This window comes from Podarcis raffonei, chromosome 11, assembly GCF_027172205.1.
Source record: "Podarcis raffonei isolate rPodRaf1 chromosome 11, rPodRaf1.pri, whole genome shotgun sequence".
Lineage (NCBI taxonomy): Eukaryota > Metazoa > Chordata > Lepidosauria > Squamata > Lacertidae > Podarcis > Podarcis raffonei.
Window position 1 is genome coordinate 26,310,141 of NC_070612.1, and position 12,097 is coordinate 26,322,237.

At 39.3% G+C, this 12,097-nt stretch overlaps 1 protein-coding gene across 8 annotated transcripts in view; it reads right to left on the bottom strand.

Moving 5' to 3' along the window:
* The window catches only part of ADAMTS6 (ADAM metallopeptidase with thrombospondin type 1 motif 6), a 123,352-nt gene that overhangs the window by 75,623 nt on the left and 35,632 nt on the right, over positions 1-12,097 (bottom strand). For all 8 annotated transcript variants that reach the window (XM_053407867.1, XM_053407863.1, XM_053407865.1 and 5 more), the window contains one exon: positions 2,376-2,419. In XM_053407867.1, coding sequence (XP_053263842.1) covers positions 2,376-2,419 — 44 coding nt within the window. The remainder of the gene's footprint in view (positions 1-2,375; positions 2,420-12,097) is intronic.

The following is a 12,097-nucleotide window of genomic DNA, read 5'->3' on the forward strand; positions in this document are numbered from 1 at the left end:
CATTGCAGTAATCAAATTTGGAAGTTGAAAGAGTATGAAGTACTGTGGTCAGGTAATCTCTGTCCTATGGATGCAGTAGCAGCCAGAGCTGAAAAGGGCACTCCTAGTCACCAGAGCCAGGCAAAATCTATGCTTGCCATGGTTGTGATTCCGTTCTAGAAGGAAGCAGTCTGTTCTCTGGCATCAGGCTGAACAGCATCAAGTCATGGGCAAACCCCCACCTTTCCAACATCAAGTTATTGAGATGAACAATGTAACACCCATTTAACATTGCATCTGACCGACCACAGTGTGACACAGAAGATGACCTGCACTCCTACTGAGAATGAAGCTTGCAAAAGGTCCTAATGCTTACTCCTCCGTCTCCCTGGTAAAGGTAAAGGGACCCCTGACCATTAGGTCCAGTCGTGACCAACTCTGGGGTTGCGGCACTCATCTCGCTTTATTAGCCGAGGGAGCCGGCGTACAGGTCATGTGGCCAGCATGACTAAGCCGCTTCTGGAGAACCAGAGCAGCGCACGGAAACGCCATTTACCTCCCCACCAGAGCGGTATCTATTTATCTACTTGCACTTTGACGTGCTTTCAAATTGCTAGGTTGGCAGGAGCAGGGACCGAGCAACGGGAGCTCATCCCACCACGGGGATTCGAACCACCGACCTTCTGATCGGCAAGTCCTAGGCTCTGTGATTTAACCCACAGCGCCACCCGCGTCCCATGTCTCCCTGGTACCTGCATCATAATCATGGGAGTCCTCACCATGTGGTTCCCCTTGCCTGTATCATGGCTCCTACATACTCCAATTGACCTGGGCTAAAAAAGTTGGGTATGTAAAACTGACAGTTACTCAGAACCTGTTGGTGCTTGAAAGGTTAAGGATGCAGTGGCAACAGGGAGCTTCTGCAGCTCACTATACATAGACAGACCCTTAGGGAATTCAATTTACCTATGCACCAGGAGGGATTTATTCTTAAAACACACTTAAGAATGTCTTAAGGCAGGCTACAGGACCAAGCTATTAATTTGAAATTCTGGACAAAGCTTTTAGGTCTGAGAAGACAACAGAGTTCAAAATCAGAGCACAGCACCTGGTTTAAGTATCTGCACCAGGTGCTAGACAGATGTGAAGCAGAAAAAAATATTTCCTGAAGCTACAAAACAGCTGTAGACACACTCCATGAAGGCAACTGAATACACATAGCTCCTTTCATGCCTCCCTGTGCAAGGACATGGGGATGAAAAAAAAAAACAAAATATCTACCCAGCAGCAGATTCTCTTATCTCTTCCTTAGATACCCATTTTCACTTTATGCTGAAACAAGAATGCCTGATCAACAGAAATGTAATTTCAGGGAGTGACTAGGGGTGCAAGTCTAAGCTCCAGATGCAATAACCATGTGGCATTGTGATCCACCCATTCCATATGTCATTCTGTTGCCAGTGATACAAAATGTACACTCATGGAAATCTACTGAAATGCCAGTGGATGCCAGCAAAGTTGCAGCTATGGGATTGCTCAATCTGCCATGTTGTGGATTTTAAAACTACAAATGACAGAAATTGAAAACGCTAAATGTTTTCTGTAGAGGATAAATGCTTACTGTAAAAACACTGATATTTAGACAAGGGCTTTGATACCTCAAGCACACAATTGTTCAGGTGCTATATAAGTACCTCTGGATTAAGTGGACAAAGCAAGTTAACAGAGTCTTCATGTTTCCTAGAGGAGGGATGGCAAAATTCTTGCACGATCATTAAAAAATAGTTGCCTGCTCAAAATCCTACAGTTATCATTAAATACTGAGCAAAATTTTAAAGAAATGGCAGACTTTTTCCTTTTCCAATATACTTCATGGATTAAGAGCACTGTAACAGTTTAAAAAACACAGAAAACAGCATCAAATTCACAACACAACCACCATTATGGCAAAGAATTCAGAGACGGATATGTGGTAAATTCAGGCTTTTGCACCAGACAGGATAATCAGTTAACTGCATGCTTTCTTAAGCACATTTTTACCATTAACATTTCTGGTTTTTCTGTGTGTTTCTTTTCTTCTCTTTGTATTTGTGAAATCTATCAGAGCAATCTTTATGAGGAAGAAAGCAATGTGAGCTTTCCTTGCCCCCCCCTTTAATTGTTGCTTTGATTACCTTCTAGGTTTTTAAAGTGGCACAGCTGTCCAAAATAACTATTCTTTTTTTTTTTTAACATTACTGCTTCTTGCAAGCAAAATATATTTTCAGAATCATTTTCTACATAAACATGAAATGTGAGGAAATCATCTCAAGAAATGATGTCAACCAAATAGGTAACAAAAACCAAAACATTGAAGAAAATAAATACCCATTTAGGTTACATTTTTGCAACCTTACCCAGTGTTCCACAAGGCTTGTTTTTATATGTGCAGATATCGTATCTGTAAAGAGGGGAGAGTAGATATATTTATAAAACGTTCAACCTGGTTAATACATTTTTTATATTTATCACATTTCTGTAGTGTAACTCCAGTTGTCAGACTGCAATCACTGTAATTATGAGCAGCCAGCTGGAGTGTCGGCTCTGCGTTCTGGTGTAAACCACAGGCTGCAGTATGCTCACAGCCTCTGGCCTCAGGCCAGTGGGACACCTGTCAGGAAGGAAAAAAAGGTTAAAGTGGACCTTTGTAATCTCTGGCCTTATAAAACAGCCTGCCACTCTGTTATGAAGTTGCAGCAGTACATCTGCAGAGCATCACTATTTCAACAAGAAACTAACAAAGCATTTTTCTAATCCTATTGAAATATTTTCTTCCTAAGGACACTGCATATTTTAGGATACTGAACAGTAATGTTTTGATCCTAATGTTTTGTCTCTTCCCTGCTTTCTTGATGTTTCCTGAAACCAAAATGTTAGCGAACTAAGTGATACGTAAAATAAACAATACATTATTAAACAATCTCCTTTTTTTTAACCCTCTTCCCTAAACTCTTTCTTTAAGGGAAAGGGGAAAAGAAAAAAGGAAAGACACAAATGTTATGTTACCATCCTATTCTGGAGATTCAAACAATGATTCAAAAATCACAATGAAAATTCCTACCATTCATTTCAATCATTCATTTTGAGCATCAGCTTCTATGGGCTTCTTACTATTGTCAGCATGAAATCTCCTAAAGGTGACTGTTTACACTTGGAGAAGCATAATTAAGACTAACATCGGGAAGGAACCAGAGCTCAGTGATGGAGCACACGCTTAGCACACAAATGTCCCAGGTTCAATCTCCAACAGAAAATCCACACCTGAAACTCTGCATTCAGTAGAGAGTACTGAGCTAGATGGACCAATGATCTGACTCAGTATAAAACAGCTTCCTATGCACAGACACAGATACATATGTCCTCTATCTGAAGAAAGCTTTTAAAAAACAGGAAAGGAGATGCATCTCTTAAAGTTTCTAGGAATACATTTTAGAAACCGAAAAACATGGGAAGTTATTACCATGACCTCTCATACCCTGGAATGGGTATGAACTAGGGCTAGGTGATATCTGTTTTTCAACATCATGATATATCACCAGCTAAACATTGTGATATACTGACATATAATGAAGTCTGAAATAAGGATGGAGCTACGTAGAGGCATTGGCTGGCTTCACAGTTTTTCCTGCATCATTATTTTTGCATAGCGCGCACACACACTTCCCTTCACCTTTTTATGGCTTTTTATTTCTTCCTTATCCTAGAAGAAAAGCTTCTGGCTTCTTCACAAATATTTGTCTAAACATTTTTTTTAATTCCTCATAGACAATGTCCCACCACATATGGTACATTGTTCCTTCCATTTGCTTACACCTCCAGGAGGCATTTGAGTTTGTTTTATATATTTTGGGCAATTGCTGGGGGTCATGTACAATCGATATATCATTTTCATAAAATTTTCCATTATTGTGAAGCAAGCTGTGAATTTTAAGTTTTTTGCCATAATTTTTCCCAATCGTCCATCTGGATGGAATAACCAAAGTCCTTTGACCATTTGATCATCACAGTCAGATGATCATGTTCTTACACAAATTGACACATGTCCTTAGCTAAAGACCCACCTCAGTACAACTAAGCCACTTTGGACAAGGCAAGAAAAACAGTTTATAAATATTTTAAATATTAAAAACAAATATTAAATATTAGATGACAAGAATGCAGCACAGATTCTGATTACACTGCACAGATTCTGAGGGCACAAACTAAGGAGGAATCGGGGAAAGCAGGTAAGATTTCAGGATAAAGAGAAAACAAGTGATCAAAGCAAGTGTCTCTTGATTTATCAGAGTTCAGCCATATATTGGCTGGTTGGATAATAAAACTGCTACCCACCCTTTCAATATCAGACCCATGTCTCTCACAGTCATGCTCTCAATGCATTTCTGGAGATTATATAAAAAAAGTAGGTAATAATTTGTTATTGAGAAAAAAATACTTAAAATGAAACATATACTGCATATTATCTGACGGGTTAACCATTATCTGATGGGTTAAAATGAATCTTGTTTAACAAATTGCTTGTAAAACTCTTCAATGGCATAAACTGGATTGCAGCTCTTTTGAGCTGAACCAAATCAACTTTTTTCAAAGAAACCGTATCAATCATTAATCAATTTATGCTATAGTACTCCAAGTTGTTTTTGTTTTTTTATTAAATTAGCACCCCTTCAGGAACTTTCAGCTCTTTCCAGAGAACATGCGAAAAATCTTTCAAATGAGACTGAAATGTGAAAGAACAAAAAGTTCAAGGCACCTTTTCTCTTCTTGCAATTTCCAAACTTGCTTTTAATTTGATAGCAATATGGCAGTGACTAGTTCAAAGGAACATTTCCACCCACAGACTTCCATTCCAGGAATCAATGAATTCCCAAAATACAGTCTGACTAATGAAGAATGCCCCAGTGCTGCTGGATGGGAAAGCCTGCTTACAATGGAAATCCATGTTTCTACCAGCTCTCAAAGGCAGGACTGGCCCACCCTTGAGGCACTGTGAGGGAGTCGCCTCAGGCTGCAGGCTGAGGGATAGTTGGGGAAATGGTAGGTGTGGCCCTAAAGAGTGGACCTCTTCTTCCGCCACTGCTGCCTGCTCCTCTCCAGCCTCCTGGTGTTGGTGGGTAGCTTCAGCAGGCGGCTTCGGAGGGAGAAGCTGCTCTGGCAGGGAGCAGCAGGGGACAGTGTCAGTGGGCTGCAGCAGCAGCTTCAGCAGCGGGTGCCCCTTTTGCCTCAAATATCAAACGTAGTGGATTGATCCTATTAGGAAGGATGTTTGGATAAGGCTAAACACCTCCAGTATTTAAGGCATTAAGTAGAAATGCCAATAATCCATTGATAGTTTTAAAGTTGCTGTATAAAGCTGATGTTCTGGGGGATTAAATACTACAAGCTCATCATTTTTTTCAAAGTCTGGGTATAAGATTTAACATGCATGTTTAAGAACAACAAAACTTTATACAAGACTTGAAACTCTTGATTTCTTGTGCCACAACATCTGCTTAGTTTTACAGAATCTGGTATACCAAAGAAGCATTTTGCCTTAAACTAAAAGTAAACAATTCATTTAGTTTCATCCTTGAACACCAAAAAAGGAAGAAAAAGGATAGTGCACATGTCACGTTTCTCAATAGGAATAGCTTTCCTGTTATTTGTTTGACATGTCTTTTACAAGGTGCCATAAACAAAACAAACTTCTACCTCTACAATATTTCCTTTCACCATTTTACTTGGTGGAATAAATTAGTGTGGATTATACAAAAAGAAAAAATTCTTCGTTGTCAGTGCAGTAATCCACTGAAAGCATGTATGACAATTTTTTTAACAGAAAGTCTACTACTCTGTTGTTGTATATACTAGTCATATTACTCCCACATAGTATAAGACCCAGGGTATGGTCTGAAGGCACATGATGTCACCACCTTGCTGAAGCTAAACAGATTGGCATTCAGTCAATGCCTGCATGAGTAACCACCTGGAAACTATTTGTTCCATCTTGAGTTCCACCATTAAAGAAAGGCAAGATATGAATGTAATAATAATAAATAAATAAAAATGAATAAATATAATAGAACATCTATCTCTTTGTCACATTTGGTTTTCCTGAAGTTGGGTAGAACTCTGCAGATTGAGATGCTGGCTATGCAAATAGCCCCCTCCATCGCAGCAAGAGCTGCAGCTGTTTGGCCAGAGAACTAATCAAATGTGATCTCACAAGATGTAGAGATTGTCATTAAACTGGATTGTTTTTTTAAACTATCCAAGTTGCTGGCCATTACTACCTCACGGGAGCAAAATCCACAGCAAATTAGACAAATTCATGGAGGGTAAATCTATCAATCTACCTCTCCTGTTGGAGGTAGTATGATTCTGGATACTAGTTGCTGTGAGACAAAAATGGAAGGAGTGCTGTTGTACTCCTGCTTGCAGACACCCCACAGATATCTGGTTGGTCACCATGATGTCTTTTAGACTGATCTTACCAGGGTTTTCTAATTTTCTTATCACTCAGAAATCGTAATACAATTTTATATTACAAAGTTCTGTTTTTGAAGTTCAGACCAATACCAACTTCTGAACCAGTAGTAGGAAGGGAAAGATGCAAAAACTCTTGCTTAAAATCTGAGAAATCAGAATGAAAGTTTGCAGCTCAGAGACTATTCTGGTCAAATATGAGTTCGACCCCTACACTTGATGTCAAAAGGGAGAAGCAAAGATGCAAAATAGAGCATAATGCTGTATTTCCCTTGAAGAGTGAAATTTCACAATGAAAGTTGGCCATGCATCTTCAAGACAGTGTATCTGAAGTTCAAACCAGCAGCATGACTCTCATAGGGATTTAAAATATGGAGGGTTTGGTCCAGACTTTGTTTCCAGGCTTAGCAACATGGAAACAAAAATCTTTTCACCATCTCCCAGTTGATGGCTGATCAGCTGGGAAGTGGAGAAAAATGGTGGGTTTCCTCAGGACTTGGCAGGCTACACATGCAGCTGAGAGCCACATGCAGCTTGGCAGCCATGGGTTGCCCACATGTGTTTATTCACAGTCACTATCTCAGTTTTGAGTGGTAACAATTCCATGTTATTAGCTGTATGGACGTGGGAATTTAGACTAAAAATGCTTTTCTGAAGAGTACTCACTGCAGTCTGCAAAGTGCATTGCTGGCACAAATAACTATTCACTGGAAGTCTGCACCACTGGAGATGTGTAAGAGCTGCATAAGCCTTTAATCATTGTTATGCTTTAACTTAAAACAAACACTAGAAGCAGCTGATATAGCAAAGCAGAATGATGTTTATGCTAGGTCAGACTTCAGAATATGAGAATATGTTTAAGTACAAATGAGGATATATATAGAAACTTTTAATATTTGTATAACTTTTTAGCCAACTTAGAGAAGCACAATATTAATTAAAAATACTAAAAATATTACAAAATTCAGCACTAACAGAGAAATCCCAACTGAACTATGAGCAACCTTTAAAGCGGACATTTAAATGTAACAATTACTATAAAAGATCACTACTGATAATTATCCCATTTAAAATACCCAAGATTTGTTTTCCCATTTTCCATTTGCCTATGTTCCCATTGTACATTATATCTCTGTATTCCAGAACCTGCCAAACTGCATGTTGCGACACGTTAGTGTGTTGACTGCAGTCTGTAGGTAAATCACGTGAATGCTTCCCACGCTCCTCCCAGGGCTGGAAAGGAGTTAGTTTAACCTCTGGTTGGCTACTAAACCTGAAATACTGTGTCGCAAAATGTTGTAAAACTGAATTACTGGGCTGCGAAATGATGCATGTCTAAAAAGTGTGCCATCAACATGAAAAGTTTGGAAAGCTCTGCTGTATCCCTTTTGAACGGCTAGCTACAACAGCAATTCTACTCCAGCTGAAATTAGCAATAAATAGAGATACTAGGATTTGATATCTGATAATCTAACCATTTTCCTATCCCAGGCCCAGAGCCCTTTACATTGAACCCTGTGTTAAAAGAAGCCAGTTTCAGCATTGGAACAAATGCATCACGTTGTGGAAAAATTAGCACAAGTCAGTTGTTATGACATGATTACCAGGGTACTGCTGCAAAGGTTTGCAAATCACACAGCAACTAACACATTTCCTCACTGGAATCCAAATTAAGATCTGAAGGTGTGATAGCAAATTCAACAAGCTCAGATGTCATAATTTCACTGCTACATTAGATAAGAAATGTCTGGAACTGATTTATAGAACAAAATAAAAAAATTAGTAACTTCAAATTAATTTCCATTTTGCCCAATAAAGAAGTTTGTAATTGCTGCATAATGCTTGAGGAAAATCATAAAGATAATTAATTATCTATTTGAGGTTCTAATTTGCTGCTGACTCACAATCAAAGGCTTCACGATACTAAGCTGTCCCTTACTGCAGAAAGCATAGCTAAGCTCTTGGCAAGAACCTAGACCTTCAAGGCACCTTGCCACCATCTTTTCTTTAAGGTCAATTGATATTTTTAAAAGGGGAGCAGATTAGACAAAAATACAAGAATGCTGTTCCAGCATGCAATACAATTAGGGCAGTTACTAAACTGATGCTAATATGTTCACCCTCATTTTACTTATTCCAGCAGATCTTTAGCCACAGTTGGCTGAGAAGAGGTGCGTGTAGATGTAGAGGCTAGAGAAAAAGACAGGAAAAGGCAAAAAGTGGCATCTGGATCCCGTTCGTATCCAGAGGTACCGCTGTACAGTGGTACCTCGGGCTAAGTACTTAATTCGTTCTGGAGGTCTGTTCTTAACCTGAAACTGTTCTTAACCTGAAGCACCACTTTAGCTAATGGGGCCTCCCGCTGCCGCCACACCACTGCTACGCGATTTCTGTTCTCATCTTGAAGCAAAGTTCTTAACCCAAGGTACTATTTCTGGGTTAGCGGAGTCTGTAACCTGAAGTGTATGTAACCTGAAGCGTATGTAACCCGAGGTACCACTGTACAGTGGTCTGTTAAGCTTCCCTAAACAGGGCTGCCTTTAGATGTCTTCTAAAAGTCTGGTAGTTGTTCTTCTCATTGACATCTGGTGAGAGAGCGTTCCACAGGGCGGGTGCCACTACTGAGAAGGTCCTCTGCCTGGTTCCCTGTAACTTGGCTTCTCGCAGTGAGGGAACTGCCAGAAGGCCCTCGGCGCTGGACCTCAGTGTCCGGGCAGAACGATGGGGGTGGAGACGCTCCTTCAGGTATACTGGACCGAGGCCGTTTAGGGCTTTAAAGTTAAACACCAACACTTTGAATTATGCTCGGAAATGTACTGGGAACCAATGTAGATCTCTCAAGACCAGTGTTATGTGGTCTTGGCAGCCGCTCCCAGTCACTAGTCTATCTGCCGCATTCTGGATTAGCTGTAGTTTCCGGGTTGCCTTCAAAGGTAGCCCCACATAGAGCATATTGCAGTAGTCCAAGCGAGAGATAACCAGAACATGTACCACTCTGGCGAGACAGTCCGCTGGCAGATAGGGTCTCAGCCTGCCTACCAGATGGAGCTGGTAAACAGCTGCCCTGGACACAGAATTGACCTGCGCCTCCATGAACAGCTGTGAGTCCAAAATGACTCCCAGGCTGCGCAGCTGGTCCTTCAGGGGCACAGTTACCCCATTCAGGACCAGGGAGTCCTCCACACCTGCCCACCTCCTGTCCCCCTAAAACAGTACTTCTGTCTTGTCAGGGTTCAACCTCAATCTGTTAGCCGCCATCCATCCTCCAACCGCCTCTAAACAAACGTTTCGGCTCCCGAACACCAAAAACCTGGAAGTTGTCAGGAGCTCGCCCTACACTCGAGTAGGTGTTCCAGTTTCCAAAATTTTTCGGAAGCCGAACATCCAATGCAGCTTCCGCTTGAGTGCAGGAAGCTCTTGCAACCAATCAGAAGCTGCACCTCGGTTGTCCCACGTTTCAGAAGCTGAATGGGCTTCCAGGATGGATTACGTTTGACAACCAAGGTTTGACTGTAGTTAACATTAGTAAAAACATATTAGTTTTTGCTTTAGGCTTAAAATGTGTAGTAGAATGAGTACATTGCCATACATCGAGTTTTAACACAGTATATATATATTTTCAGTTGAAAAGGAGGTTGGCTTCCATTTCAAATACTTTATATCCCACCAAAGCCTTGTGGCAACTCATTTGTTTTCAAAAAATATATAGAATCTAAAGCCAGTTATATTATACCATAGACATTAAGTTAGAACTACTCTCATAAGCTGTCAGATTTTTAAAAGTAGAGCAAAGTGAGCACCACTTCAGTGCAATGTATAATTTACGGTAGTCTAATGAACACCACCTCTCTCTCTCTCTCTCTCTCTCTCTCTCTCTCTCTCTCTGTGTGTGTGTGTGTGTGTAAATGTTTTTTCAAACAACTGATAATATATTTTGTGAAATGACATGCTAAAGAGTATAGCAAATGTATATACAGCAATGCTTTCTGAAGGATTTAAAAAAGAAATGCAGCTCTGGTATTTTATTATGGTGGAGGGAACAGGAAAAACAAACATTTCTATGGTTCCACACACACCCCTCCTCAACCTTCCTGCAATGGAATAGTTATGTCTCACTTTAACAAGTATCCATTAAATCTCATGAACCATATCCTGCAGTTAATGGGCTGTTAAGATTTTAAAGCTTTGCTAGTTCTACTGAAAATCCCTAAGCCCTCCTCTAGTAGTGACAAGACTTCTATAGCAGTAAGAAATCAGCTACAGTTTGATTGTTTGAAAATGAACCAAAGTAAACACATTAATTTTGTTTGAATGAATGGTGATTATTTTGTCTTCAACAAACACTGATAATCACCCAACAAATTAAGTTAATCAATAACAGTAAGACACCATATGGCTGTATTTGAACATACAAATATTGCCTTTGCATCTAATAATGGAAATTATTTTTTCCAATAAAGGTTCCTCCCTTTCTCACAGCTACATTTGGAATAAGCTAGTCAATGCAAGAATGGCAACTCTTCTGAACAATGGAGTAATAAAACCCAACAAATCACGAGGGCCAGATGGCATCCACCTGAGAGTTGTCAAAGAACTCAAACGTGAAATTGTTGATCTTTAACAAAAATATGTAGTTTGTCTTTCAGATCAGCCTCCATACCCAAGGATTGGAAAATAGCCAATGTAACACCAATTTTAAAAAAGAGATCCGGGAACTCTGGGAATTTCAGGCCAGTTAGCTTAATGTGTGTCCTGGGAAAACTGGACTTTCTAAACACTCTGACATTTCTGATTGGTTCCACTGGCATATTTGCACTAAACTGACCTTATCCCATGTCTCCATCTTGGTATGGTATGAAGCTGTAGGGAAGCCAGATGAGTGACGTAGCTTTAACACACCATCCAGTTCTGTTAGATTGCAAGTCACCATAAAAAAATGTTTAAAAGGAAAGGCAGTTTAAAAATACAATAATGTATGGAATTAACTATTACACTATATGAAGAATGTATATTAGAATACAGTTAACATCCTTCAATGATCAAACATGTATACATGTATACATTTGTATACATTTTTCTGCAGCTTCAGCAAATATATAACTTCTACAATTACAAATCTTCCATCTCCTCTCTGTCACAAATTTGAATATTACAACTGATTCTAACATGTTCATATCCTATAATGTTTTATATTTTACATTTTTTTTAAATTTCCAAAGAAGTTTGGATTCAGGCAAACCAACTATTATTTCTAGCATCCATAAACATTAGTGTGGTCAATCTTGTTCAGCTCTTTGGAAGCAGATATCACTGACACATTCTTTTATACATTTCTAAAATATTTTTTTATATTTTTTGTTGTAAACCGCCCTGAGATCTACGGATGAAGGGTGGTATATAAATTTAATAAATAGTAATAATATTTTTATGTTTACAAAAATATATTTCCAAAAATATTTATAGGAAATTATTATTATTTATAGAAAAAATCAGTTGAATAATTAACTACCATTTATATTAACAGACTTCTCACAAAATGGTGTCTAACAATCTAAATGCCAATTCAGCCTACTTTTACTTTATTTTAATTGTGTATACATTATGTGCAAACTGT